Below are 27,761 nucleotides of genomic sequence, written 5' to 3'. Positions count from 1 at the left end.
AGTAACGCTGTTCACAACCCTAACCCTGTTTAGGCTTTTTACACCCCACCACGTCCACAGCCCCTCATTCTCTTTCTCCCAGGCGCGATCGATACCGGAACAAAAAGAGACTCTAACCCTTTTCGCAATTTATAAAACGAAGCAAATGCAATGCCTCTCAGCGGCTAGCCCAGCGCATTCAGCAACAAAATTTTGAGGGGAGGGGAGGAGAAAGGACCAGCCAGCCCTTTGACGGAGTTTTTCCCACCAAGCCTTAGCTGTCTGTGATCACGGTCTCCACAATGCGTCTCAGACAAACCCGTAGCGTCAGGAAGCGATATGTCGAGGACCCCATTCTGCTGGACGACCAAGATGAGCACTTTGCTATCCCAGATGACAGGGATGAAGATGACGATTTCGATGCTCAAGGAGCAGGCCCGCTCGCCGACAAGGGCGAAGACGAAGACGCTGATGGCCAAGACCATGACAATGACGACGCCGCAAGTAGTGAGCCAGACGAGCCAGACGATGAAGATGCGGACAACAGAGCTCCCAGGAGCGCCAGAAAGCTGCGCAATGCAGGCGCCGGTATGATCCAGAGCCGCAAGAGCTTCCATGACATCCCACACTATCCTCTTGAGACGCGCATCGTCACGCGCGTCTACGCCGGTCCCCTGAGACGGTACGCTAGATACGGCGCCCTCCGCGACTCCATGTACGGACCCGAGTACCGGCGCATCAAGATAATCTGGGACCTCGAGATAAGATGGGCAGAGTTTCCCGCCTTGCCACCTGCGTTGCCGCCTGTCGATCCCGAAGGCATTACGCCGAGTCCCTGGCTGACCGCAAGCTTTGAGCTTGACCAGGAGAGAAGCGCATTCCTCTGCTATGACAACTACCAAGTGGGCTCTCCCGAGTTGCAGCGCTCGCATGCTGTCGCCGCCCATGTTGCACGGCGCCTCATCCCTCGGGCCGAGGGCGATCTGGTCACTCTGATTGGGCCCTGGGATAGCCAGAAAGAGTTCAGACTCGGCCACTGGGACAGCATGTCCCTAACACCGTCAGGCCTCCCTGTAGATGACCCTAACGCCGAAGACAACACACCAAGTGGCTGGATGCTCAATGTGGGAGGCATCCCCTTGGCTGTGGCCTGGGCTCCTTCGTCCAACAAAGATACGCAACTGCTTGCGGTAGCGATAATCCCTTTCTCGGACCAAACGTTGGCCACGCCTAGGGACAGAGGCACAGCCGATCAGCAAGATCGCTCAGGATCTATCCAGTTTTGGGAGTTTGCCGCCGACATGCAGAATACGGGTTTGGCGGCCCCGTCGAAGCACAAGCCTCGACTCATTACAGCCAAGATCTCCGACTGGGGCAGACCCAAACGTCTTCAGTGGTGCCCAGTTCCGCTGGATTCAGTTGGCATTTATGGGTTGCTGGCTGTTCTCTGTGGAGACGGGAAAGCTAGAGTCATTGATATTAAGAACATCAATGATAGCAATGAACCCCGTTACGGTTTGTTCCCTTCCCCCAGTGTCGCTGCGGAGAGCTCGTTCTGACTACCAGCAACCCTCGACAGAATGGATTGAGACGCCAGTGGTGGCGCTCGGTATCTCTGGCGAATACAGCGTGGAAGTCACCTGCCTGACATGGGTTAACACAAATCGCATCGCTCTCGGCCATTTAGACGGTTCCATCACTCTATGGTCCGTTCATCCGTGCGCGATGTTGCTACGAGTCGGTGTACATAACACCTATGTGCTCGATATCTGCTCCGCCTATCCGTCAAATCCCTACCTCGTGGCCTCAGTTCCCGTTGGGGGCTGCGCGACGCTGACCGACTTGTCACAACCGAGCTCAGAGTTCACCTATTTCCCCGTGCCCGCAATCAGCTTCCAGCCGAACATGCTATCCTGGAACGAGATGATGCAGGGCTTCATGACCCTCTACCCGTCATCGACTCCCAACACTACCATTGCATTTCTCCACCACCGTTTCTTCTGCCAGGCTCGCAGCATTTGCACTGGTACGAACACAGTAACATGTGTCTCCTCCGGTACTTCCCACCCATTTATTCTCACTGGTTGCGCAGACGGCTCCGTAAGTTCGTGCAACGCATTGCAAAAGCTCTTCAAGCAGAAGGGTGAGCCCCAGCGCAAGATCAAGATCTTTGAGCATGAGTATAGAACCCTCGACCCCGCTACAGAAATCGAGGGAGCCAGATCAGGCTCGCCCGCTCCAAGGGGCGCCGTAAGGATCTTACAAGGCTTTCTTCCCGAGGAAAACGATGACCCACGGACCGAGAAACGAAAGGAGATTGACAGGAGAAAAAAGTTGGAGCGGAAAAAAACCAATGCCGGCAAAAGGGGGCGGTCTAAGAAAGGGTCGGGTGCGCAGGAAGAAGTTGATAACCGCGAGGCCGAGATGAACGAGAGACTCGCTTCTCGTGTTGTTGCTCATGAGCCTCTGACGCGAGTGACGACGGCTGCATGGAACCCGAACCTACGGTTCAGCTGCTGGGCTGCGATTTCTATGGCTTCCGGACTGATAAAGGTCATGGACCTTGGCGTGCAGTGACAGTCAACCAAGTTCCGAATCGGCAACGTGGTACCTACCATTTGAGCAAATTTTGCTCGCCTCGTCCTTTTGGTACTTAGCCAACAATATTTTCTCGCTGTACTATTGTCATTTTTATTGTACTACATATCGTATCTACTCGGTAAAGATGGCTAGACCAGTTGCCTCTATATGTCCTAAGCTGTTGGTATACTAAATCCAAAAGAAAACAGTGTATCCAATATCACGTCAAAGTCCGGCATTGTATCCATGTGGCCGGTTTAGCACTGAGCCCCCAACACGCTGTGACGGTAATCAAACGCCTTGACCATGCCGTACAAATGAGATGCGGCAGCCAAGACAACGCAGATGTGAAATATCTGATGAGAGCTGCCAAAAATGTCAACAGTTCCAGGAAACTGGCGTTCTGGCCACCGTGACTGAAAAGCGTGCGTGTTAGTAACAGCGGCCGTGGGCTGGCAACTGTCGGGTAGAAGGAAGACTCACTGCATACAGGAATGCGCCAAAGATGTACAGAGCTCCCTGGAAGATGACCCAGGAGAGGCCCATCCTTTCGTTCAAGTCCTGGTATCCGTGGAGCCTCAAGTCCTGAAGTATAGGGACTACCCCTGAGGCGCCAAGTCCGACAAACATGAGTGCCCTATACGGGCGCCAGGCAGGAGCGCGGAAGTGGTCGAACCACGACACGGCCAGGCAGCCCAGTCCCAGGAGCGATATCTGCACATACAGTGCTACAGTTAAACAATTTGCCAGGCTGGAGGGTTACACCATGGAGTGGGGTGGGGTGGGGGGGGTTGGGTTGACGAACCACGGACAGATACAGGTTCACCAAAGTCGGGAGACAGACGAAGCCGTAATAGATAGCCGGCACGTAGCTACCGACGATCAGGAGCACAATGCCCGTGTAGTCGAGCTTGTTCCCCCATTTCGCCACGGAGGGCGAATGGTTGGAGAGAGTATGGTACGTAGCACTCATGCCTAGGCACAGGAAAGCGCCAGCAAAGAAGCAGGAGAAGACGAGCAAGTCGGCGTCGGACGCAGACTCGTATCGGGGGGCAATCACGGAGTGCAGGACGACGGCACCGACCGTGAAGACCAAGGCGCCGAGCAGGTGCGACCAGATGTTGACCGTCTCGTTGTGCAGGTAGCCCAGGCTGGCAAAGGAGCCCCAGTAGCTGTTGCTCGTCTGGCGGTAGCCTCGCACAATGTAGGCATTGTCTCGGCGCCAGGACGGGAGCTCGTCCCACAAGACTAGGAGGGCCTGCTCGACCTTCGACTCAACCTTTCGCGCAGCGTCGACGACAGTCTGGGCGGCGGTATTTGAAGGACGCCGTTGCCGCAGCGAGCTTGCTGGTGTCTTCTTGGTTCCACTTGCCATCTCTGGGCGGGATGGTTTAAAACAGGATTAAGGTTACGCAGAGTCGGGCGTTGGAGCTGACAAAATTTCCCAAGGAAACATGCAAGGCTGAAAAGAAAAACCACCTTGGGCAGGTAAAGAAGAGTTTCGATATTCCACATGCACGTCGCCCCGAGAACACCATTCCAAGACAGCTCCTCTCTCCTCTTCCGTTCCTCGGTCTAGTTTTGTTGAGGTTCACAAGACTAAAAAAACAACATACGACACACCTTTGGCCGAGGTACAGCCAGGTCGGGGAATGAATGATCTGCGAGGTTGGTGAAGAATTAGCGACCCACAGCTGGCTGCCAGCTGCTGCCAGGCGCTGTCCCGTGCCCCAATGGCCCTCACATGAAACCTCGAGCTTCCTTCAGGCAACAGCAACCAGGAAGAAGACCCAACAAACCCTCCAACAAGAGACTCTTCAGTCGCAACACTAGCATTGCTTTAAACCCCGAAGGAAACACCCACTGGTCCAGAGAGTGTTACATTTTCTTTTTTTTCCTTTTCTTTCTCTTGCTCTATCCTTCTCCTTGCTCTTCTCCTTCTCCTTGCTCTTCTCCTTCTCCTTGCTCTTCTCCTTCTCCTTGCTCTTCTCCTTCTCCAATTCCCGTTCGTTGTAGTCGTTAGGTGGTTTACCTATCTAGTCAACAGGCGTTTTGAGCCCTGACAAGTCCGTGCAGATACGTACTCTCAACTTTTGGTGCACCCATCAATCAATTGACAACAAGCCCGATGCAAGTGCATATTGACTTCATCTGTTGCTGTGCAATTGTGCGAGTCGCCTCGCTCTCTCCTCCCGTCAATTATATACACTCTCCGCAGCGGGCGATGACGTGGCTCCACTGCGTCGCACCCGCGTCAGGGGCAGCCCCCTAAACGCGACGTCGAACTGGGAAGCCGTCGTCGCAACCGGGCAAACTCCCAGACATGCTGGTGGCACACTACCTCCCAGTGTCGCGGGGAAATAAGGGGTTATGTACACACGGAATATCTGGGTGCGCAACGAACAAAAGGTGCAGACGGGCGGAGAGAGGACGACCGCCCCGAGGCTCGCGCGCCCCTGACAGATTCCCGATGCAGCGAGCGGGATGTGGGTGTGCGATAGGTAGGTAGGCCAGGGCAGCAATCAGTCTCCAAAAGCCTCGGTGGGACTGCTTCCTTGTTCCTGGATGTGGCTCGACACCTTTTCTAACCCCCCAAAAGCTCGGACATGCTCTCCAGATACCCGGATCATCAGCCAGAGAGGCCCAGCCAGTTTCTATTTCCGTCCATCGGATCGGTTGCTTCTGCAAGCAAATCTGGGGTTGGGCGATGCGGGCTAGAAGCTTCCCTCGACGACAAGCTTCGAATTGTTTTGCTATTGTCGAGCCAGGCCCGGCCGAGATGGCTCGGCGCGGAGGCAATGGCACCTAATGTCAGGCTAAAGCCGCTGGCAAGACAAGACCGCTGCGACTCCCCGGCGCCCTAGGTGCAAGGACAGAAAAGAAAATAAAAGGAAAATTGAGAGATCAGCTTCGTTTGCGACGTGTTGCGACAAGACATGCCGGCCCCCTCCCCGTCTAAACCGGTTTATCCTGTTCTCTCCTGTGTCCTATGTCCTGTGTCTTCTGTTCTCCGTCCTGTGCTCGTTGGGTATCGGGATCATGGCCTCTTGGCGAGGTCTCGCGATGACACCGTGTCTGGTGATGTTAGAGTGCTCGATGCGACTCAACACTGGTCTTCCTGGCCGACGGGCCTATCGGTGTCGGTTGCGATAGCATCACCGTCATACCGTCATAGGTATGGGATCGTCTCGGTTCATTTAAGCTTGATTCACGGGTAGGGAGTAGGGGGAGCGCGTGGTCCAAAAATAGATGGTGTTTGGGGAAATCTTCCGTTGGCGTCACTCATGCTCAGAGCCAGCTCGGTTTATCGCGGCCCTCGAAGCCCGATCAACGAGGATTTGGCCAGATTGAGTTGATGATATCGGCGCAATTATAACGCTGCAACCTTATTTGACTCTCGCCTGTTCAGTCCAGAGTCTGGGCACCAGGCCACGACTGGCCGGGAGGCAAAACCGAGCGTGGTCCAGCGTGGTCGAGGGGCCCGGATAAATAAGACGGGCCCATATCGCCCTCACCTTCGCCCTTGTACTTTCATCTATTCCATATTGCCTACAGATTGTCGCCACCAGATACCCATCATGGCATCAACCAAATCACCAGTCCTCACGTTGTTTTGCCTGCGGGGCCCATCCGTTAATGTCATGACCAGGTTCTATAAATATGCCTGTTAGGGACCATGGCGACGTCGTTGGCGATATCACGATACAGACATAGCGCCTCAGCAAGCGGCGACAACCCGGACTATATTAACTGACGGCGCCTCGTCTCATTCCGTCCTCTTGATCTCGAGGCTTGGACCTGAGCTTGTCAAGACCAGACCGCAACCAAAGAGCCCATACACCCCTCGCCACACATCCCGCCAGCCCGCCAACCGCCATCATGGTCGGATCAGGCCTTGCCCTCTCCCTCCTCAGTCTCGGCACCGTCTGTGCCTTGCCGACAACACAAAATGTCGAGGAACGGCAGATATGGGGCATCGGGGAAGGATCGGGCACCTTCACCCCCGGAACCGGCGGCATCCCGACGTGCTTGACAAACGTCCCTCTCCATGAACAGCCCCCGTGCATCCTACCGCCTCTTTCGGGCGGCTTCATTCCGCCAAAGGAGAAGCGCTCGTTCACGCTTCCACCTGACTACGGCACCAACGCCAAGAAGGTCATTGAGCAGCTCGAGCTCGAGCTTGAGCAGCTGCAGAACAAGAGGCACAAGTCCGCCCAGGATAAAGACGATATCGAGGCTATCAAGGGTGCCCTGAAATATCTAGCCGGAATCACCGCCATTTCCGCCCCTCCGGGAACCGGGTCGACCTTCACTCCTGGCAAACGATCGTTCTCGCTTCCGCCCGACTATGCCTCCAATACAAAGGAGGCGATCAAGCAACTGGAAGTCACTCTTGTGAAGCTGCAGAACAAGCGGAACAAGACGGCCGAAGACAAGGCGGATATCCAGGCAATCAAGGCCGCGCTGAAGTACCTGGCCGGAATCACATCCATCACTGCTCCTTCCGGAACCGGATCGACCTTCACCCCCGGGAAGCGCCAGGCATTTGGCCTCGGCGGCTCTGGTGGTAGCTACTCGTCCAAGTGCCCGAATCTCGACGGCGCCGAGCTGGCTCTCGAGGCACTGCTCCACAAGTCCAGCCCGTCTGTTCAGGAAATATTTGTCATTCAGAGCCTGAAGCACTTCCTCTACGGATGCGGTATCACCATTGTCAAGTCTCCTGACGGCACTAGCACCACGATCAAGCCCTCCGACAAGCGGGATGTTGCTCTCACGGCCGATTTTGACGTCGCGGGGCTCGAGCAGGCTTATGGCGCACTCCTCTCGTCTGTAAGCTCCGAGAAGCCTTCATTCACCACGTGGCTCACCCTGGAGCAAATCGCCGACATGCTCGAAATCTATGGCGTTTCCGTCGACCATTTGTCATTATTTGATGCGGGCAAGCGCCAGATCAGCATTGGCGGCAAGACATGCCAGGCATCGGACGTCATGGGCCTCAAGGCTGCCCTCGCCGCACTCCTGACGGCCTACGGCGACCCAGCCCACGCCCCTCCCAACGTCTTCCTGGTCGAGCAAATCATCGTCACGGCGCTCCAGATCTGCGGCCAGTCTGTCCAGGGCTGGACGACGCTGACGCCCGGTAATCCGATCCCCGGCGGCGCCATCATACCCAATCCCACTATCCCCGGCGGCGCCATCACCCCTGACCCCACCACCCCGGGCGGCGCCATCACCCCGGACCCGTACAACCCCGGATCCCCCATCCGCCCCGACCCCTACAACCCAGGCGGCCCCATGAAGCCCTCGGATAAGCGCCAGGCACCTATCAAGGACCCAGCCGCCCTCCTAGCCGCCCTGCACACCCTCGAGGATAAGTACGGCCGCTACGGCTCCGGTACTATCCCTGTCCCCATCTTCCTCATCATGGTCAACATTGTCACCATCCTGCAGGACATTCCGGGCGTGGTCGTCCCTGGCTGGCCCATCCTGGGGCAGGGCTCCGTGGTCTTCGGACCTTCATCATAAAAGGGGCACGGCGCATAGAGACAGGGGCGAGAGAGGATCGAGAAATAGAAACAGTGCAGTCGGGGTTTGGTCAGCAAGCTCAGGCATGAGCGAGTCTTTCTGAAAGCGACACAATCACAACGGCTAGGTGTCAGTTCGCCAATGGGGTGAGTAAATAAGGGTGTTGTTGCTCCTCGCGAGAGGTCCGACGGGAGAGGAGACGGAGTGATCGAACGGAAAGATGCGCAAGATGAAAGACGCATGTCGCGTGTCGGCCGAAGAGAGGAAAGAAGGAAGGGAAGAAAAAACAATGATGATATCCCCGCGTCCTATCCATGTCGGACTTTGGAGAAAAGGTGTCATGGACCATCGTAATTTGCTGTTGTTTCGGCAGAGCACCATCACCTCAATTTTCCTGTCTTCTTTTCTTTTCTCGTTTTCTTTTCACATCAGGATGTACTTACCCCATTATCTTTTCTTCAATATTCCAGTCATATTTTGTCATTTCTCCTCATATTCATATTTTATATAGCTAGTTATCTCAAAGGCTTGATCGACTTCGCTTGCCCTCTGCTGCGTGTGTCTGACGGCGGCAACCTGAATCGACTCCATCAAGTTTCAGGAGTGCACGAACCCTAGAGTATCCAAATTCCGACAGTCTAGGTAAGGGGAGTTAAGGAGTAGAGATGACTCTCCCAAGTAGCCTAGCCCTTATAAACAGCACGCAGTAAGCGTATACAGCATTTAGAACAGCGATAAGACACTGTTTTCGTCGACTGGTCGCAATACACCTTGCCCAGCACATTCTGCCTGAAGCTACCCATCGTTGCGGTCACACCCTTTCTCCCCTGTCTTCCTGGCAACGACACCCAAGCAAAGGTCACCACAGCAACCAGTCTCCTCTGAGACCCTCAACCTGCCGAAGCCCTTTGAGCACCACCCACCCTTCGAACAAAAGGCTAACGTGCCTTCACCAAGGGCTGCATCAGCTGACAGGGTCCGCGGACGGTCTAGACTCCCCGTTTCGCCCCTCGGATTGGGTGGACAGGACAAATAGTGGTAGTAGCCTGAGCTGCAGGCAAACGCGGAGACAGAGGTAGTGGGAAAGTGAGCGAGTGGGTGTGGAAAGCGTGCAGAGAGGGCATGGCGGTGTGATGACACCTCCTGTGGGATAATAATTCCGCCACCCGCTCCAGCCGCCGTCAACCAACCGGCATTTACTTGCCAGACCTGTTCTGGTCGAGAGGCCAGAAGCATTGAGTCCGTGAAGACGAGACGCGTAGTGCATGTGAAGGCCGAGAGTGTTGGGACGGACGGCCGACGGGATGGAAACCGAGACAGTCCCATCCTAGCCTAGGTATGCTACCTAGTACAACGCAGGAGACAGACCTTCGTACAAGTCGCGCTGCCGTAGGGAAAGACGACAAAGAGTCAACCTGTCGGGACAGCCAGCCGGTCAACCTTGCAAGGGAGAGCGAGGGAGAGAAAACAAAAAGCTAAGGGTATGCCTGCCTGGTAATTTTTTTCGACAAGACACGCGGCCAGGCAACCCGCCCGCCATGCTAGCCCGGCTCTAGACTAACACTGACATGCGTATCTATGTATGTATCGCATTGTCTCAGAACGGGTCGCGCGCGAGCTTCGCCCAGTGTTTGAGAGAACATTCTCGAGAAGAACATCGCAAAAAACTGTCGCGCAAGTAATAAGGGAGAGAGGAGGGTTGGTTGCTCAAAGAAGGCCGAGGGTAGGTAACATGCATGTATGCACGGCTTCGGTCTCGTCTCAGGGACTCCAAAGTCAAGGCAGAGTCTGATTTCCCTAGGGACCTCTCACACATAACGTGTCTGCTTGATGTAATGCAGACACCGAGAAGACGAGTGCATTCTCTACAGCCCGCCAAACCGCGCTTGTCGACCTGATGATAGGTAGGTCCCGCGTATGTAGGTGCGGTCGGTCCACACTAACGTGGGCAGGACGAGAAACAATCTTCATGTAATAATAGCAGACTTTGGTGAGCACCAGCAGACAATTGTGGATGCAACTCGGGAAAAACGCGTTTCACCGATCTCCCTTGTGGTGGAGGATGGCGACAACGACGACGAGGACACTAACCCTAGCCTTAAAAAATTAGGATGTCCCGCTCAACCTCCACCCAAGTCTAAGTGTGCAGGACTGCATTCAATGTGCGTACATAGTATAGATCTCGACCGAGGGGCTTGCCTGTTCCTAGCAGCGGGGATGCAAAAAGCGTTCTTGTCCAGCAGGCGCGCGGGTTATTAGATCTCAGCGGCACGTGGTGCAAGACCGGGAACTCAGACAGCACCGCGGTCTAGTGAGACACTGGTGCCTCTTGCCCCCTCATGGGCGAGTCAAAACTCGGTGATCGTGGGTGGTTACCGTATGTTGTACATAAGAGTACCTTCCAAAGGCTGGCTGGGCAGAGGCCCTGTCTTGTGCCAAGATCGAGGCCGCTGGGGACGATCTTGAAATCTCATTGCGTGTGTCTTGACCTCTGCCAGTCACAAGAACACAACCTCGCAATCAGCCAGACACCCAACCCACCTTTCTCTCACCCAAGATCTGCGCAAGCCTAGCCCTCGAGTGCCGGAGCTAACTAGGAGGCTGGAGACCCGAGAGAGGATACTGACGGCCCTCGCTGAGTGGTTGCTGTGCCTTTTCACCGCCATCTTAACCTCCATCCAGCTCTCAGGCCCAAGATCCAATCACAAGGGGTCGAGGTTGGTTGTCGTGAGGGGCACAGGAGGCCGCTGATGCGCGCCAGCCCCAACTCGGGCTAGTCAGAAAGGAAGGATGCCCGAGAAGCTCGAGGCTGACACCAAGCACATCAGATCATTCCTTCCCGGTGCCTTCTTTGGCGCAGACTGGCAATCCAAGGGCGGCCAGGGAGCATCTGATTCGCCCCAGGCCCTGGGGAGGAAGGGAAGGAAAGTGGGAGGGGAAGAAAGCCGTTCGAGCGACGAGAAGGCCGACTGGTTGGCGGAGAGACACTGCAGATGCGTGTCGGACAGCATAGCAACCCAAACGACAGAGCTAATGCAAGCACTATAACAGATACCATGGTGCGCGGGCATCATGGCACAGACTTTTAGAACCCGCAGGAGAAGTCGAGGCCTTGGTCGTTTCCTTGCGATCCCACCGCCTGCACTGCACAGGGAAGAGCTACCCTAGGTGCACAGCAGACGACTGCTCCCCAACAAGTTAACGACAGAAAGTGCCATATTGAGCAGCCACTAGCTAGGAGGGTGTCAGCCAACCACATGCCCCTTAGACTTGCCGTGATGCCAGTGCCGCCACTCAGCAAGCGCCGTCGGGCAATACTATGTAAGCGCATCGAGTTGAGTGCTTGCTCGAGGTGCTCTATGGAGGGTGAGTCTTGTGGGATCCCGGAGATTGCGCCGTCATCAAGCCGGCGCAATCAGACACCAGAGGCCAACTGCCAGAGGAGGGGAAAATTACCAGAAGCAGAGGATGACGATGCACAAGTGGAAACGAAACAAAGCGGCGCCGCACTCGCGGTTGTGCCCCTCGGCCACATTATGCCAGGACCGGCAATAGACAGACAGCTTACAGTAGCTTGTTGGTGGCTCGGCGGAGAACGACGAGAGAAGAAAGATGATGCAGAGGCTCGGTCAGATTGGCCCGGCTTCCGTCTGCCTACTTCCACAGCTGGCTGTGAGAAGCAAACGAGTTTCGTCATCGTTTAGAGGGTGCCAGTTGTCCCCGCCGCTTGCCCCCCCCCCAAGCCGAGCCAGCCAGCGAGGTAAACGAATTACTTTACTTTATTCGGCGGATAGACGAATGGAAGTAATCTACGCAGTAAGACGCGAGAAAGAAAGTGGGTAAGAAAACGTGCAAGAAAAGAACCCGAAGACGCTGTGAAGAGCAGGGTATTTGGATCCATCTGAATTTATTGCGACCTTGGGTTGTTGCTTGCTTCTCGAACGTGCCCGACTAGCGCGACCAGCTTTCTTCTTAGGGTTGGGTGCTAAAAAGAGAAAAGGGGGGAAGAGGGGAAAGTGGAAATACGAGGAAGCCGGTGATGGAGGGGGAGGGGGAGGGGGAGGAGGAGGGGGAGGAGGAGGGGGAGGGGGCGCGGACCGCCCTGGAGCAAGGGCCATTATGCAGTCAAGGCTCGGACCAATACGAGGAGAGAAGCTAGCAGAATAAGAAAATGGGCAAAATGACCGACCGACCCCTCCCCTCTTTTCTTTCCAACAAAACGGCGAGCGACGGCGAGTGGGCGGGCGATAGATCCATTGGGCTGGAGGTCGCTTGATTCATGCTCGCCCCATTCTGGGCACCGTCGCCTGCCGGCGCGCCAATAGAAGCTCTGCATGCATGTCTTGCAAGCCCCATCCTTAGCTCGGGTTGCACGGGCACTTGCAGCTCTTACCCACTGAATGGACTTGGATCTGCCTGGCCTCGACAGCTCTTGTCTGTCTTTGGGCTGGCGGCGTCATCCTGCACGAACGTACGACCCATCCGTCTCCGTCCCGAGAGGGCCTGCTCAGGAAGAAGCAATCCACATCGATCTGCCTGATTTTAGCGGGCTCAGTGGTAGGGCAGCTCTATGTGGCTGCTCACTAGGCGCAACCCTTTTGGAACAGGAAAAGGAGAATAGAGAACGAAAAGAGAGCGGGTACAGATCCGTACCCAACGAGGAAAAGAAGAAAATATGAACATGCGGCCTGAAATCTTCAGATTTTACTGGCTCATCGGAATGTACTCGTTTCTTCGTTTTATTATCCGCATCTTCTCTTCAACGCGTTTGAACTGTCCACAGTTATGTCCAAACATATCAAAGTGCTTGATAATCAGGGGAGAAAATAGGCTTGGGAAAGCAGGGCGAAGTGGCGTTTCCCTGCTCCCCAATCGAAGAAGAGGCGGACGGGCGTGCACTGACGAAAGGTGCCGCCTCACCCCCCGAAACTCTTGGCGACACAATTCCTGTGGCCAAAGGTGCCGATGGATGCCACACAAACGTACATGCCAGTCCAGTCCAGCCTATGCTTGAGCGATATTCTTCCCTCTGCAGGTCGCTTGCGATGTTCCCACAGTTCGAGTGCCTACATCCGTCCGTAATCAAGGCCAAGAGCTTGTTTTGTTGCTTCAAGGCGTCACTTTGCCGTTAGTTTATACCAAGTTGCGCCAGACTATTGGGCAACGGTCTCATGCTAGGTCCAGTTTTCTCAGCCACAGACCGATATTCCGTAATGGCCATATCCATTCTACTGAGTCGCTCGGTTGCCATGTTAGGGAGGTATTATCCGTAGAAAAAATGCCAAGTCACTTCGTCGGCGGCCGCAGCAAATGAAACCAATTTGTGACTTCTCGAGCTTCCTTTCATTGTTTGCTCGAGTTTGCAAGATGTTCTGCAAGATGTTCATGTTCTATCGACACCACTTATCTAAATCTTCCTCCTGGAGATCCCCGCGCATCCCATCGGATGCGGGCTCTCCAGGAAGGCCAAAAAAACGTATTGTAGTTGTTGCGGCGGATAATCCTGCCGCAATGGGCTATTGACCCAGGGTAATGTCTAATAATCCTCGTGTCCCGTCCCTCGTTTTTCATCCCGGGTAAAGCAGAACAGCCAATCCAGTCCCCAGTCCCCAAGCAAAGAATAATAACACGAGGGCAAGAGAAAAGTGGTATCAATCCGACCCGAGAAAATGTCGCGAGCCTTCCCCCTTGGTCTCTCCTCTAATATTGCTGCCGAGGACATCTTGCTTTGAACGAAGAGGGTATGATGAGTGAGGAAAATACGCAAAGGGTATTAAAAATCGAGTAAACCGACTGAATCAGAAGTCCCCATCGCCGTCAAACTCCTGCTCTTATATCCCCCCTGCGCCGGAAAGGATGCCCGTTTGAGTCTGTAAGGAAATTGTGTCCATAAAGGAATGGAAAAGAAAGAACTTGGTAAGACCGACAACACCTCGTTCTTCTCTCTCGGAGGTGATGTCAACCGAACTCCACGCTATGAGAAAAAAATAAACAGCAAGTACTTTAGCTTCGCAAGCGCAAAAGTAGAAGCTGGAGGGGAAAAATACAGAGGGTAAAAATAAGATATAAACAAGAATGTGTCGTATGTCGTATCCGTTTTCTGGTGGGAATTTTTGAACGCTCCTTTTTTTCCAATGGGAACAATGGCAACAAGAGTCCAGCCGGGTATTAAAATAATCCAAAAACCTTGGATGGGTCCTTGATTTTAGGAGCCTTGAAACGTTGTGTAGTACCATGGGACGGGAGGCTGAACATGATCTTTAGATAGCAAGAGACTGAAAAGATAACCCAGGCGGCGTCTGGGGTCTCATCCAGCCAGACCTTGGAAGATCTTGGCAAACCAGGATTCGGCTCGCAGCAGCAAAACCTACAAATATGCAAGGCATCAAGGGTAATGATGTCCAGCACAGATGCAAAACAAGGAGCTGGAAACTCAGTAGCAGTGAGCGAATATAGGGACCTGATGATGGAACGGAACCGGGTGGTGAAGTTGTGGTCCTGATGCCTGCCCATATTTGAACATGTCCCAAACATATTGGGGAAGCTGAAACCTGGGTCCACAAGCGGGTTGGGTTGGAACAGACATTGGCTGGGCCGGTTCCGGGACAACAGCAGGATATGGATGCAGGTACTCCTGCGAGTATACCATAGTCCTCGGCTCCTCTGCCTCGTATATTGCCGGATCCCCAAGTAATGGCGGCGGTGGGGGTGTCTTGGCCTCTGGGAGATCATCAATTAAATCGTCCTCTTCCAGATCCTCAATGCTGGAACAGGTCGAGGAGATGGATCCGGCGTCCGACGAGCAGGTTGATACACCATCCGACATGGAGCCGGAAGATGCAGGGGACAGGGGCACAGAGTAGTCGTACTCGTCGTCGTCCTCGTCCTCGTCGTCGATGATCGACTCCTCGCAGTCAACGTATATGGGTGAGTGCTCCGGCGATGCGGGTGGCGTGGGCAGCAGAGGTCCAGCTTGTTCGGTGAACCGGGAGCACGCGAGAATCCGGGCCCGCAGCTCGGGCAGGGTGATTCTCTGGTCCGGGTTCCGGGTAAAAATACTCCCCAGAATGTCGTTCAGTTCATCCGACACGGGAAGAATTGTCTTCAAAAAACCCTGGCTCTTGGTGTAGGCCCGATAAGTGGAGTCCTCAAAGGATGCTTGCTTCCATGGGTTGCGTCCACAGGTGAGGTTCACCAGGATGACTCCAAGGCTCCAAACATCATTTGGGGCACAGTAGTAAAAGGGTTTCCTAGAGGAGTGGTCCAGGCATTCTATAACGAAGAGGAAGAAAGAAAGAGTCAGTGCCTGGTTGGGGGGGAGAGGAGCGTCGCCGGGCTGGGCAAACGCCTCGAGAAAAACGGAGAGATTAGAATGAGAGATCGGATAGCAAAACCTACCTGGCGACATGTAAAAGGTCGATCCGCATCCATAGTCCTCGGACCGGTCTGATGAGGTTGCCAAGCCAAAGTCTGCCAGCTTCACAGTCTCGCCATGGTCAGAGACGAGGATATTTTCCGGCTTCAAGTCCCGATGGTAGATCCCCAACCGGTGGCAATGCTCCACAGCATCCAGGATCTGGAGGAAAACACTCTTGGCGAGCTCATCCTTACCCACGTACTGCCCACACTCAGTAATGTTGAAAAACAGATCACCCTCGGGGGCATACTCCAGGATAACGTAAATGCAGTCGGGGTTGTCGATAATCTTGAGCATCGATACCACGTTTGGGTGGGCCGAGGCGATGTAATGTAAACGTATTTCTTGGTTCTGGAAGGCGACCTGGCGTCGGTCCAGCGGCGAGCCATCCGCGTTAAACTTGCTCAGGCATTTGACGGCATACCGGACATGGTTCTTGATGTCGACGGCCGAGTATACCACTCCATAGGCGCCGGTTCCCAGGATTCCAGTCAGCTGCAGGGAGCTCGTAAGGAACCTTCCTAGTCTCTCCTCCGGGGCCACCGGAGCAAAACGTTGCTGGCACGGCTGGTGGACCGAGATATGTTGGCTTGCGATGGCGCATTGCTGGTCGAACGCTGGTGAACCTGGCGGAGTGGGATACCCGTACGCTGACACATGCTGCATGATATGGCCCTCGATCCTAATGCTATCTCCTTTCAGGCTTGGCTTGGCTTGGGGCCTATGGCCACGGGCGTAAACAAGTCCCGGTGGAAGATGACGAGAGAAAGGAAAGAGAGCAGAGAGAAAACAGAGGAAATGGATCCTGTCCACGGGAATGGATGAAATCTCTCCTCTGGTAAACCAAAAGGAAAAAAAAAAGGTCCGAATAGAATTGGCGTCCTTTATTCCTCGCAGATCGGCACTTCTCTGAGTTGGTGGCTCTTTCCTTTCAGGTTGGAGAAGCTGTCTCCTGTCTTGAGGTCGTAACAAAGCTGACTTCGAGTGAACGAGTCAAGCTGGAGTAGGGTCGCCGCGGTTAGGTGTCAATGGGGTTGAGAGACGAGAGAGAAGTCATGTGGCCGGACGGTGAGGGTCGAGGGCGACGGAAGGGACAGACTCAACGACCTAGCAGGCGGAGGTCGGAGAGAAGTAAAATGGTAGAGATAATGAGTGTCGAGAACGTTGGTAGTGGTGGAATGAAGCAACACGGCTATGCGATGCGGTTGCGGGCTGGATGTAGTTGATATTTGTCGATAAGACTGGCTGGCCCGCTCTGCTCTGCCGCCCCGTTCTCGTCGAAGTGGAGAGGAACATGCGCGCCCTCACATTGCGTGGTCTGGGTGGCTTGATTGGACCCTCGGCGCCCCATGTCAGGCGCTGGTCGCCTGCCCGCCCCCCCGTTGTGGGTCCCTTCTTCGCTTTCAGTATCGAAGCCTGTAGGTCTGCGGGCGAGCCAGAGAGAGTGAGAGAGACGGGAGGCAAGAAAGAGTACGTACCCCTTCCCACAGTCCTGGCCTATCCTGGCTGGCACAGGCCAACACATCAGACCCTGGGAACCACAATGCGCAGCCTATTCTTTAATTTTGGATACTTGGCGCTAGCACGGAAAGGGCATGGTGTGGGCGTAAGGTCGTGTGGGTGGTGTGGGTGGCCAGAAGTGGATCTAATGCTCTTTGGGACATGCGCTAATGCACGACGAGAGCGATTTGTGACGATGAGCAATTACGAGGACAAGGGCTGGGCTGACTGACGCACACACGCCCACTTCAGAGATGATGTGTGTCACTTGGCCTCCCCCGAGCCACTAACGCCATCCATTGCTCACCACCCAAACCATCTCACCTCTTTTGCCATGCCCCACCAGCAGGCCGTTTGAGGGGTGGAGAGAACGAGGGCGTGAGCCGAGCCAGCCGAGGGAGCAGAGCAGAGCCAGAGAGGCACCACACACACCCCATCTCGGACCATAGGATAGGTGGCCAATGTGATGACTCTCCACAACCGCTTTTTGTGTGTCGGGCGAATCTCAGCGGGCCCGTGACTGGCAGCTTCTTTATGCTTTTCCCGGCGAGCGAAAAAAAAAACATAGGCTTGTCGGGCCACAGCGGCTGGAGAAGGCGAAACATGTCTGTCTCCTGGCGGGCAGCAAACCACCCACTTTCTTCCGGCGTCCATGTTTTTGACAAGGACAGGCTCGGGAGAAGCGATGAGCCAACTGTAGGTAAGGTAACTTCATTGGGCAACTTGTTTTTCCTTCGATAGCCTATTGCCGTGCAAATAAATTGCGGCGTATGAACAACTCTCGGCTTATCGCCCCTTGATAGCGCCGACAGTCTGAGCTGTTTTGGGCCGTCTTCGACGCGGTTCTCTTGTTTCGTGAGCGAGTTGATTTTACTTGGTGAGGCTATGTTCCCGTGCGGCGGACAACAAGAAACACCTATCTGAGCGCCGCCGGGATGTGCCAACGGGCGCCCCCTCTCAGGTCCGAGACCATCGGAGTTGTTGGTTAAGATGCGGTTGTGTCAAACTGTCAATGCTTTCTCGTTTCTAATAACTTGCGATAGCAAATATCTGGGCCGACGGTGGGCTGATTGGTCATGACATTCCAAACCCAGAAGCGATTCAAAACTCCCAAGAGTCCCAACTCTCTTGCATCCCTCCTCGGCTGATGTGCACTGCTGTTTCTGCAGATCAATGAACCGTGAGGCCAGGCTGGGTTTATTGGATAGCATATGCACTAGTCTCGTATCTTGGCTGGTGCATTACAAGCAGCGGGCCTGACGGCGAGAAGGGGTTTGAGGTTCGGTAGGGTGCATGCGCTGAGGGCCATCTTGGAGTCTAGTGTTTGGCTTTCCAATTGATCGCTTTCTCTGTTTTCGATGCTGTGCAGGGGATGATGGTGTACACCTCCTCCGGGGTAATACATGTTAACGTAGGAAGGTGGCAAAGTTAGTGATTAGCGAGATTTCCCCAAAAGATACTAATAGTAGGTAACGTACCAAGCTAACATGTATTTCCCCGGTGGAGATGTAAGAAAGCAATGTAATCTGGATAAAGTCGATCTAGAAAGATAGTGTGACGGTAGTGCACAAGGGCAGCGACGGCATCACGAACAGCCAAGAGGTTCAACACTACAGTACCTCTCAGGAGCGGTTAACCATAATGCAATCGAGGCTTTGTTTACCTGAATTATCAGCGAGCTGTATCCTTTTCACCTTTTCAATTTTCGCAAGATGAAGAAGATAATCTGAAGTGAAAAGGCGCCGAAGAAAATGCATTATGATCACTCTTACGCCTGTATTTTCCTACTCAAAACCGGTCATCTGGTATAAATATTGGGAGCTCTGGGTGGGGGGCTAACAACCCCCTCACCAGTCCAGAACAAAACTCGTAGCAAACAACCTAAGCCAGGACTGGATTGTGCGGTCTAAGACCCAAGACAATAGTCGGGGTGTGGCGCCGCTCAACTGATATCCCCCATTTGGGTCATCTTGGAGGCACAGGATCTTGCCGAACTGGGCCGCCAAACCGCTTTTGCCCCAACCCGGGTCAGTGCAGGATAATCCTCCTTCCACTCACTGATTCCTAGTTGCTCACCAGCAGTTTACTGAGTACCCCGTACGTAGATTCCTTTTCGTGTTGGGCTGTCACTTGCTTGCTGCTTGTTCAGGGGGCGCCGGCAGGGCAGGCAAGCAATTCGGCCTGCCCTCTGTTACAGAGTTGCACTTCCAAGACAGCGCAGCAGTGCAACGCTGCGCCCCGAGGTCCGACCAGGATTTCAACGATGTTTGGTGGGGTTATTATGGTGGTTGGTCCCGGGTTCGTCCTTGCAGACCGAAGCGTTGAGTCGTTCCAGACTCCGGAGTTTTTGGATTGGATGTGGGTAAGAAATGTGGATGTGCCAATTTTTGGCGCCTGAGGTTGAAGCTCGTCGGCATTTGGAAGCTCACTCACCAGACTGGCATGGACGACGAGACGAGAGACGGGCCTCTTTCTTGCCTTGGCACGAGGATCGGTGCTGTGGGCTCTGTCACGTCTGTGCATGGAAGATTTGCGGGTTGTGGATGGCTCTACGAGCGTCCTTTGCAAGTCCGCCCCACGTCGCATGCATCCCTACCGCCCTGTCATAACATCGATTCGACAGGGTCGCGACCGACCGAAGCAAGTGAGGCTGTCGACCCATGCTCCTAACCACGGAAGGGAGGGGAGCAGCAGGGGGGTGTGAGGGGGGGTGGCAGCAGCGCGACAAACGAGGCTTCTGGGCGCTCCAACCATCCAATGGGCGCCTCCGGTCCGTGCGGCGGCATATTTGCAGCGGCAGGTCATAAAATCAGGGTTGACCGTCAGCAGGCAGGACTGACCTTTGCCCGTTTTGCGATGTCAATTGTCTGGAGCTGATGGCATGGTGGCCGACGTGAACTCAACTCATGTGGAAGCTTACGGATCGAAGATTGCCAAGGATATCCGCAGGTTTTGTGCTTGCGTCACAGTGTGCGCTGGAGTTAGCTTGAATTTAGGCACTGTCCAGTCTCCTCACTCTACGGAGTCTATTCCGTAGGGAAAGCACAGATCAGCTAGCGACTTCTTGATCCTCACGGCTTCTGGGGCTTGCAGGTTTCTAAGTCTGCCCTGTTAAGCCCGTTATTTTAACCTCACTCCCGTTTGTCTAGTACCGGGCTCGTGTGCACAGTGCACATCATTCCCATCCAGGTCAAGAAGACACAATGAACCAACCTACAAGACAACAAACCAACGCGTACTCCGTACACAGTCCTGCAACAGCAGTGTCTTCAGCGGCTCGTCTTGTGACTCGACGAGCTAGGTTAGGTTGGTCAAGGTAATTTACCTAGGCGTGACTTATTACCTCGCCGGACTTTTGGTCTTGCTCGTGGGCCCCTCGTCTCGCTTTGCGGCGGCGCCCGGCACGCGGACTCGAGGGAATCCCAGCAGGTGGCAGATCGAGCCGCTGAGGCCGCATCCCAGGCGGCCGGCCGGGCACCCGCTTGGCCAACCCCTCTGGCGTCTTCTTTCCTCTCAAGGGACGAAATGCCGGATGATGCATACAAAGCAGCTTACGAAGTACGTACAGGACAGGATAATATTAACTTTGTGGCATAGAAATGTATTATCTTCTGCGGCCAACTGGTCCGGAAGGGTCTCGACGGCGGGCTATCGCATTATTAGCGGCTCTAGGTCGTCCGTCTGGGCGGGTGTCTTGTAATCTGGCCGCCTTGTGATTCTGGGCTTGGGGGATTTTTTTTTTGAACAGGCTCAAGTCGGCAGTGGGTGATCGCTGAGACGTTACAAGAGGATTGCTTGAAGAACGTCTTGCTCAAGTGCGCAAATCACACCGCCAGTTTACGAAAGGCCACCTTCCATTCTCCAGGTTTAGCGTATTAGCCTCAGCAGTCCGTGGTTTCTATGTGGGATGAGACATGTCGGAATTTACAAAAGGAGTGGTCGGCCGAGTCGAGTCGAGTCCCTACTGAGTATGGCGGTTGATGAGAGGGGAGTATTCTTCGCAGTAATGGGATTTTCAGGGTCACAAGATTATTGGGTGGCATCATTGGCGACCTCCTAAAAGGCGAGATTTCCCTTGTACAGTACAGTACCATGGCCGGCCGTCCTTCGGGAATGAACCGCCATCTCCAGCTTTCGAGAAGCCAGGCCGCCGGCCAACCAGGCTTCTCCCCCACACACCAGATGCCCGCTTTGGAACCAAGAACCAAACCCCCCTCTAAACAAGAAAGAGACGGTGTGCCGAAGAGTCGCAGCAACTTGCAGCAACCCAACTCGAGGCCTTCAGAACCCATCACATCCAGTTCCGCGCGAGCCCTTCCATTCGCGGGAGCCAAGCAACCTAATGGAAGTGCCACCCACTACGAGATTCCCGGAGCCATCCCATCATCCATCATGGGATGGGATGGATCCATGGATGGATGCTATTTCAATCCGCCCACAATGAAAAGAAAGCGCACAATACCTAAATTGCCCTGGCGCAGGCTAGATGCACCGTTGATCTCGGTGACTGCATGGTTTTTCTGGCCGGCAATCACCTTGGCCCAAATAATAATGTACGCAGTGCCCGTAATGTTTCTATCTACGTCCTCGGCCGGGCATTGATCCGTGGAGGATGATGCAGAGGCTGGTACGGAGGAGGCGCTTGAGCGGCCGAGCTGCAGCGAGAGAATGCACACCTGCACACCTTCCCACGGAGTACCCGTGGAAAAGGGAATCCTGCAACTTGATGCGGGGAGGACGACGGTTGCCGCAAGCCCGCAGCATACCTGGCGATAGACAGAAAAAAGCCCAAATATTAAGAGGCAACAAAAACACAAAGCCTGTTGCAGCACGGATACGGAGTACGATGCGGCGGGTGAACAGAAAGCCGCATTGTGACGATCACGGAATTTCCCAGGGGGGTTTACGCCGCGCCTTGGTGAGCACTGAGATGACCAGACGGACCGTTGGGTTGTCGGACTCCATGTTTGGAACACCGGCGTGGACAGGGGGCCGCAATGACTGACTGAATAACCTGCCACTGTCCATCATCGGCCGCCTGTGCCTGTGCCTCTTGAGTCTTGAGGTCCAGTCCAGTCCGGCAGGAGAACCTGGAGGCAGCAGCACGTGGAGCCGCCAGATGCTACGCCGGAACCCGTGTTTCCGACATGATATGGTTGGACGTCATTGTCAACTGCGGTTGACGGCGGCGCCAAATGCGGCAGACACTCTATTTCTGGGGCTTTGGGTTCAACAGTCAGTCACAACTACCTTACCTCACCTGGAACCCCAGCCCAAGCTGTGCATGTACGTGGCTGTTACACTGGAATAGACTCAAGCCATATTCCGCACAAGGCGATTGCATCCAATGTGGGTGCAATCAACAACGCCGGCGGTAATAACATTGGAGGCTGCCAAGGTGGTCAGTCTTTCTACGGATACTTTGCGAATATCCCTTTGCGGGCGGTCTTGGGGGCAATCCAGGAAATGGAACGCATCTCAAACGTCTAGGACAGTGGGGGGAGAACCCGGCAACACTACCTACATATCATACACAGACCAATACAACATGACAGCGTCGGTAAATCACGACTAGTATCTATTATTTTCACTATGGAATTACCGTTTGGTGCGTATGCAGTAAAAGTAAGGTAATTAATTATGCTACGGATGGACTCGGACTATTCCTCCTGCTCTCTGCCGCTGGAAATGCTCTAGAGACCTATATCCCCAGGGTCCTTCGAGAAACCTAGACGAAACAAATGCGGGTGGAGCGAGGAAACAGCCTTTGTGTGCATCACACCGCCAAGTACCGCAAGCACGCCGATCTCCGAGGCGATCAATCATGGCCCGGTTCTGCCGCTTGTCGCATGCCCACAGACTTCCTCGGCGTTGATGCCAAACCGCCTCCGCCTTCGCCTACGGTGGCATTGCGGCAAAGGGGGGGAAAAGGATGACGGGAAAGAAGAGGGAAAAGGAGACAAATGGGCTCAGTAACCGCCCACAAGTGCCATTAGTCGTCATTGCATTGATCAACCACCATATTCCAAGTATTTTGTCGTCCTACAGTTGCTCCGTGTACCCTACTTACTTATTGCAACAGGCCCCACAAGACGATCCCTAAAACCACTACTTCCTATATGATGTCCAGGTTGTTTGTGTGAAGATCTCGATGGTAAGCCCACCCGAGGAAGGACAAGACAGCGTGTGTTTACATTAGCCCCCTTCTTTTCGCCTACCCCCACCCCCCATCTCCACCCCTTTTTTTTATTAATCGGCAGGACCCCGGGCTTGCTACATACGTATGAGCGAGATGACTGAGGGGTCCCCGAACATTCGGTTGTTTAATCCAGTTTTCTTTTCTGGGAGAGAGAGAGAGACCCTTTTGTCCACAGACCCTCGTGGGCACGTCATGATTTACGGGGCAAACCGCCGATCCATTCTACCCACACTCTCACACTCACACTTCCCAGATTTAAATCGGCGTGCTAGCCGCCGGGTCCTAGCGGGTCAGTGACTTGTGGTTGGCACTCTCGGTGAAAAATGGGTGGCGGAGAGCGTCAGAAGGTTTAAGCCGCTTGTCGGGGTTGAGCGTCAAGCAACGCTCCAAGAGGTCAACTAAGTGGTTTAGCGATCCGCTTTCCGCATCATCCATGCCGTTCGAGGCGGCCAGGATGCGGGTACGCAAGTCTTTGGTGGGCTTGACGATAGCCAAGGTTCTGACAGTAGTCTGCAAAGATCAAAGTTAGTTACCGCTCCATGTGTCCAATGGTGGACGACGAGAAAAGGAAATTCTGCCAGGTTGAGAGTGGGTGCGCAGTCTCGGATCACTACGACCCGGCCACGTTATGCACTCGGAAAGGTAATGGTAACGACCAGCCGAAGAATCGACCAAGAAGCAGACTCCACGATGGCGGCCGCAAACCCTCCGTCACCTCGTTCCTTGAGGGATCGGGCTGACCAAACAGTCGCGCCGCACTTGAGCGTTCAAGATATTACCAACCACCACCCGGACCAGGCCGATCGGATATTATTAGACCACCGGTGATTGGATAGATTCGCAAACGGCTCTGCCCTTGGCAACCATGAACCAGGAGGAGAATGCCTCACCTTTCCCTGAATCTTGTCCCGTTCCACGCTCAGAAAATTGCCAACGTCGTCGAAGTGCAGATGGGCAAGCTGGCCGCGTCGATACAGCTTTGGGCTCAACTTGCCTCGGATCTCCATGATGTTCCTCAACATCTGGTTATTACTGTCGCCGGTGAAGAGGATTTTGCCGGTGTAGAGCTCGAATAGCGTGCAGCCAATAGACCACACATCAACTGCGTAGTCATACGGCATGCCCAAAATGATTTCTGGAGCACGGTAAAACCGACTCACGAGGTACGGCGTGATTTCAGTGGACGCCGTTGCAGCATCGGACCGATCAATGGCCGTGCCCAAATCGCAAATCTTGAGCCAGTTTCGCGTCTCGTTCACCTTTGATATCATTAGCAAGCGGCTCCTCACTGTCGAGAGATGTGATAGCTTACCAAGATGTTGTCAGGCTTGAGATCGGCGTGGATAATGCTGCATTTACGCATATGGACAAGCGCAATGAAAATCTGCCTGGCAAAGGCCCGGGTTGCCACCAAGCTAATGCCAATATTGTTCCCAAATTTCTTGAGAACCTCGCGCAGATTGAGACTCAAGTTCTCAAACGCCATGCACAAATGGCCCCTATACTCGAATGACCTTTCAAACTTGACAATGTGGCCCTTGTCTCCGGGGTCGGCAGCATTCAGTTTTTGAAGGATGGCTATTTCAGTAAAGCCGCCCTTTCGTAATGCATCGTTTTTGCGCATGATCTTTATGGCAACAGCTTTGTTTGATGTGAGGTCAGTAGCACGAGCCACCCCCGAAAACATGCCACGGCCAAGGGTTGTGGAGATTTGATAGCGACCATCCAAGATCTCACCAGGCCTGATCTTGTAATAGCCCAGTTTGTCGTCACCCTCCAAGATCCCGCCGCCGCCGGCGTTGGGCTGCAGCGCCGAGGATTCCTGAGCCAGGGCGGCATTAGAGAGGGGTGCCGGGGCAAACTTCTTTTCGTCAAAATCTTCGGCAAACATATCGAAGTCGTCGTTGTTATCGTCCTCTTCCGCAACAGTGACAAAGTTTTCTGGCGGCGGAGAAAGACGTGTTTCTCCGTGGAGCCCCACATTCCCATGGCGCATCTCATCACGACGTTCATCCTCTTCCATGTCAACGGTTGGATCATAATCAGCAGCTGAAGGTCCGTCTTGATCATCGTTCTTGGTGTTGCCATGAGCCTTGACAAGATCTTGGTCATCGACGAAATTAAGAAGGCTTGGGGACATGGCGTCTTGTTGCCCGGCTAGAGAAAAGTCAACGGGCGAGCGGCCAGCTATACGGTTAGCAAAAAATCGATCAATCCGAGACACACAAAGTAAGGGGTACGTACTTGACAGCGGAGTATTGACTTCAGTTTTGAGAAGACCTGGAGTGTTCTGGCGTGTCGAATCTGGCGTAGGCGATGCAAGCGTTTCTCTTGCCTGCAAGGCTTGGATGGTTGGAGTTACAGCGCCAACGCCCCGCTTGTACGCAGCTTCTCTAGCGAGCCTCCGGCGCTGAATTTCGGCCTCGACAGCAGCCTCCTGATCTACCGTAGTAGATTCATCCCAGTCTAGATCAGGCTCAGAATCTCCCTGTGGGTGTTGTGACGTAGTCGCACTGGCTCTGTTAGCAAGATCCCACCTTCCGTGGAGAGAGGGATGTACCTAGATTGCGAAATGGCGAGCCCATCGATGCCTCGTTCAACCGTAGCACCTTGACGAGATTTAGTATCTTGCTTGGGAGAGCCCTCCACCGGAATAGCCCGCTTGGACCTTGGGTCATGCTGTGAACCTCTGTCAACTTGGGCACTATACTTGTAAGACTCGGCCAAGCCACCGCGCTCTCGTTTCTGTCCATCACGATGACCTCGCGGCGACCGACTGCGGATTCGGGTTTGTTGGTCAGGAAAGTCGTCGGGATTTCGGGCATAGCCGCGGTCGCGATGACGGCCGTCCTGGCGACTGGCAGGAGCGCGTGGAGGAAGAAGAGCCCTGCCTCCAGAGTAATAGTTCGCCCTTTCGTCGTGGTGAACAAATGACCCGCGAGACGAGGGGCGGTCTAGATCGCGGCCGTGACGACGCTTCTCGCGTGAGCCTTCCTCGTAATGAACGCGGAATTGGCGTGTGTCACGTCCGTCGCGGTCATCCCGAGATCTCTTCCAGCCGCGGGGCGACTGGCTTCGTTGTTGTCTCGATCGACCATCATCGTCGGGGAAAGGTGATTGAATAGGTCGATGTCTGCCGGTTCGGTCAACTTCACCGTTTTCCTCAGAGCGAGGCAGGGGAGTTGCCTCAATTATTTCCCCTTCATCCGAGCTGACGCCCGGTGATGCCATGTTCGAAGCCAACTATTTCAAAGCTTTCCTTCGAATGCTCCAGATGCAACACACGAAGATTAAATCAGCGCTTTACTGCGTTTAAAAAGGCTCGAGCAAAGTGTCAGTAGAGTTTAGCCCGAAAGCGATTGCGTAGGTGTGGAGGGAGGGGGAGCTGAACCCGACCAGTGTTGCTTCCGATTTCCGAGTTGGGAAAGCAAGAACTATGAAATATAAATCTGTGTAGTGGGGAGACGCCAGACGGTGTTTGAATATGACCGCACCGATCACGTTGCAACAAGAAAGGCTGGCGAGATGAGGTCCAGATTGCTGATCTAGACCAGGAAAATGATGTCGTCGACGAAAGTGTAGCCCAGGCAGGGAAGGCACGCCGCAACGCGCTAATGAGCAGGGATCGACGGTATGGACAGGGGTTGGTTTGTGGGGCCTGGGCCTGAGCCTGGGGCATTAATTAAGGTCTCCCGAGATTCAGCCGAGGAGGCAAGCCCTCCACCCCTACTTTGGTTGTCGTCGCCTCTCGCCGCGGGGTCCGATATTTTTGTGGTTCTCCAGACTGGTCACTTACGAAGGGCCGCGAAGCAAGTTCTTTTTGTCCAAAAGAAGCACGATACCCTCAGGGTTTCATATACATCGACATCATGGGTGGTCAAAGTAGAGACGGCAAGTACCCGAGCCTGAGCCGCATTTCCCTCCGCAATCGCCTCAGAGGCCCGCGCAATCAGGCAACGAACCCACAGACAGCATACATATGTCACGTTTTACTGCTAACTCTTCTCAACAGGCGGCAAAGCTAAGCCCCTCAAGGTACGGGGACGAGATTTTAGACCGCATACTGACCGAGGTTCTATGATAGCTGACCTTCTTGACTGACCAACATTGGAACTAGGCTCCCAAGAAGAAGGCTCCAACGGAACAAGATGACGAAGACCAGGCCTATAACCTAAAGAAGAGGGCTGGTAGGTGCAACTAGCATTGGCCGATAAAGCAGCTTTTCTAATACAAGCCTCGTGGTAGATGAGAAAGCGAGGAAGGAACTAGCGGCCAAGGCTGGAGGGAAAGGTCCGCTGGTAAGTTTAGTCCTTCATATTTTTTGAGGTAATTATTGGCTAACTCTGCCTAAGAACACTGGTGCCCAAGGCATTAAGAAGTCTGGAAAGAAATGAACGGTTTCCGGCGTTAGGGTACTGGCTTTGGTTAGTTCGGGAGGTGAAGAAAGGCGCAGGAGTAAGATAATGGGCTGGTCTTCCATGAATTGGGTCTATTCGGGCGAGATGTGCAGCTCGCTGCTGAAAAGACACAGTCTTATTGTCCAATTTTGCGTTTCCATTT

The 27,761-nt window shown here is 54.2% G+C and overlaps 9 protein-coding genes across 9 annotated transcripts; 5 read left to right on the top strand and 4 right to left on the bottom strand.

Annotated features, from left to right (window-relative positions):
- The first annotated feature begins 93 nt into the window (after positions 1-93).
- B0T26DRAFT_711345 (uncharacterized protein) lies at positions 94-2,657 on the top strand. The gene is made up of 2 exons (XM_060442030.1): positions 94-1,494; positions 1,559-2,657. Exons 1-2 carry the CDS (start codon positions 282-284, stop codon positions 2,554-2,556), a joined length of 2,211 nt encoding a protein of 736 aa, XP_060296710.1. The 5' UTR covers positions 94-281; the 3' UTR covers positions 2,557-2,657.
- On the bottom strand, positions 2,658-4,080 carry B0T26DRAFT_711343 (hemolysin-III related-domain-containing protein). The gene is made up of 3 exons (XM_060442029.1): positions 3,365-4,080; positions 3,043-3,273; positions 2,658-2,975 (listed from the first exon to the last, which is right to left on the bottom strand). Exons 1-3 carry the CDS (start codon positions 3,932-3,934, stop codon positions 2,817-2,819), a joined length of 960 nt encoding a protein of 319 aa, XP_060296709.1. The 5' UTR covers positions 3,935-4,080; the 3' UTR covers positions 2,658-2,816.
- A 2,358-nt stretch (positions 4,081-6,438) lies between these two features.
- B0T26DRAFT_741070 (uncharacterized protein) lies at positions 6,439-8,085 on the top strand (the record flags this gene model as incomplete). Its single annotated transcript, XM_060443922.1, has 2 exons — positions 6,439-6,483; positions 6,517-8,085. 2 exons carry the CDS (start codon positions 6,439-6,441, stop codon positions 8,083-8,085), a joined length of 1,614 nt encoding a protein of 537 aa, XP_060296708.1.
- A 110-nt stretch (positions 8,086-8,195) lies between these two features.
- On the top strand, positions 8,196-8,738 carry B0T26DRAFT_308563 (uncharacterized protein). The gene has a single exon (XM_060434297.1). The coding sequence runs from the start codon at positions 8,306-8,308 to the stop codon at positions 8,594-8,596; it is 291 nt and encodes a 96-aa protein (XP_060296707.1). The 5' UTR covers positions 8,196-8,305; the 3' UTR covers positions 8,597-8,738.
- Positions 8,739-14,518: 5,780 nt separating this feature from the next.
- Positions 14,519-16,168, bottom strand: B0T26DRAFT_647052 (kinase-like domain-containing protein; the record flags this gene model as incomplete). The annotated part of the gene is made up of 2 exons (XM_060437867.1): positions 14,519-15,357; positions 15,484-16,168. 2 exons carry the CDS (start codon positions 16,166-16,168, stop codon positions 14,519-14,521), a joined length of 1,524 nt encoding a protein of 507 aa, XP_060296706.1.
- A 4,810-nt stretch (positions 16,169-20,978) lies between these two features.
- Positions 20,979-21,976, top strand: B0T26DRAFT_308169 (uncharacterized protein). The gene has a single exon (XM_060434296.1). The coding sequence runs from the start codon at positions 21,095-21,097 to the stop codon at positions 21,602-21,604; it is 510 nt and encodes a 169-aa protein (XP_060296705.1). The 5' UTR covers positions 20,979-21,094; the 3' UTR covers positions 21,605-21,976.
- Positions 21,977-23,483: 1,507 nt separating this feature from the next.
- On the bottom strand, positions 23,484-23,636 carry B0T26DRAFT_646399 (uncharacterized protein; the record flags this gene model as incomplete). Its single annotated transcript, XM_060437808.1, has 1 exon — positions 23,484-23,636. One exon carries the CDS (start codon positions 23,634-23,636, stop codon positions 23,484-23,486), a length of 153 nt encoding a protein of 50 aa, XP_060296704.1.
- A 332-nt stretch (positions 23,637-23,968) lies between these two features.
- B0T26DRAFT_647483 (kinase-like domain-containing protein) lies at positions 23,969-26,432 on the bottom strand (the record flags this gene model as incomplete). The annotated part of the gene is made up of 4 exons (XM_060437900.1): positions 23,969-24,460; positions 24,514-25,388; positions 25,446-25,714; positions 25,762-26,432. The coding sequence occupies 4 exons, from the start codon at positions 26,430-26,432 to the stop codon at positions 23,969-23,971; spliced, it is 2,307 nt and encodes a 768-aa protein (XP_060296703.1).
- A 780-nt stretch (positions 26,433-27,212) lies between these two features.
- On the top strand, positions 27,213-27,595 carry B0T26DRAFT_647043 (translation machinery associated TMA7; the record flags this gene model as incomplete). The annotated part of the gene is made up of 4 exons (XM_060437865.1): positions 27,213-27,236; positions 27,319-27,388; positions 27,447-27,499; positions 27,554-27,595. Coding segments are annotated over 4 exons (189 nt in total), but the record flags the coding sequence as incomplete, so codon positions are not given.
- Positions 27,596-27,761: the final 166 nt, after the last annotated feature.

The sequence above is a fragment of the Lasiosphaeria miniovina genome (assembly GCF_030549165.1).
Source record: "Lasiosphaeria miniovina strain SMH2392-1A chromosome Unknown B0T26scaffold_4, whole genome shotgun sequence".
Lineage (NCBI taxonomy): Eukaryota > Fungi > Ascomycota > Sordariomycetes > Sordariales > Lasiosphaeriaceae > Lasiosphaeria > Lasiosphaeria miniovina.
The sequence above is the reverse complement of the archived record's forward strand: the minus strand, read 5'-3'. Positions and strand labels throughout refer to the sequence as shown.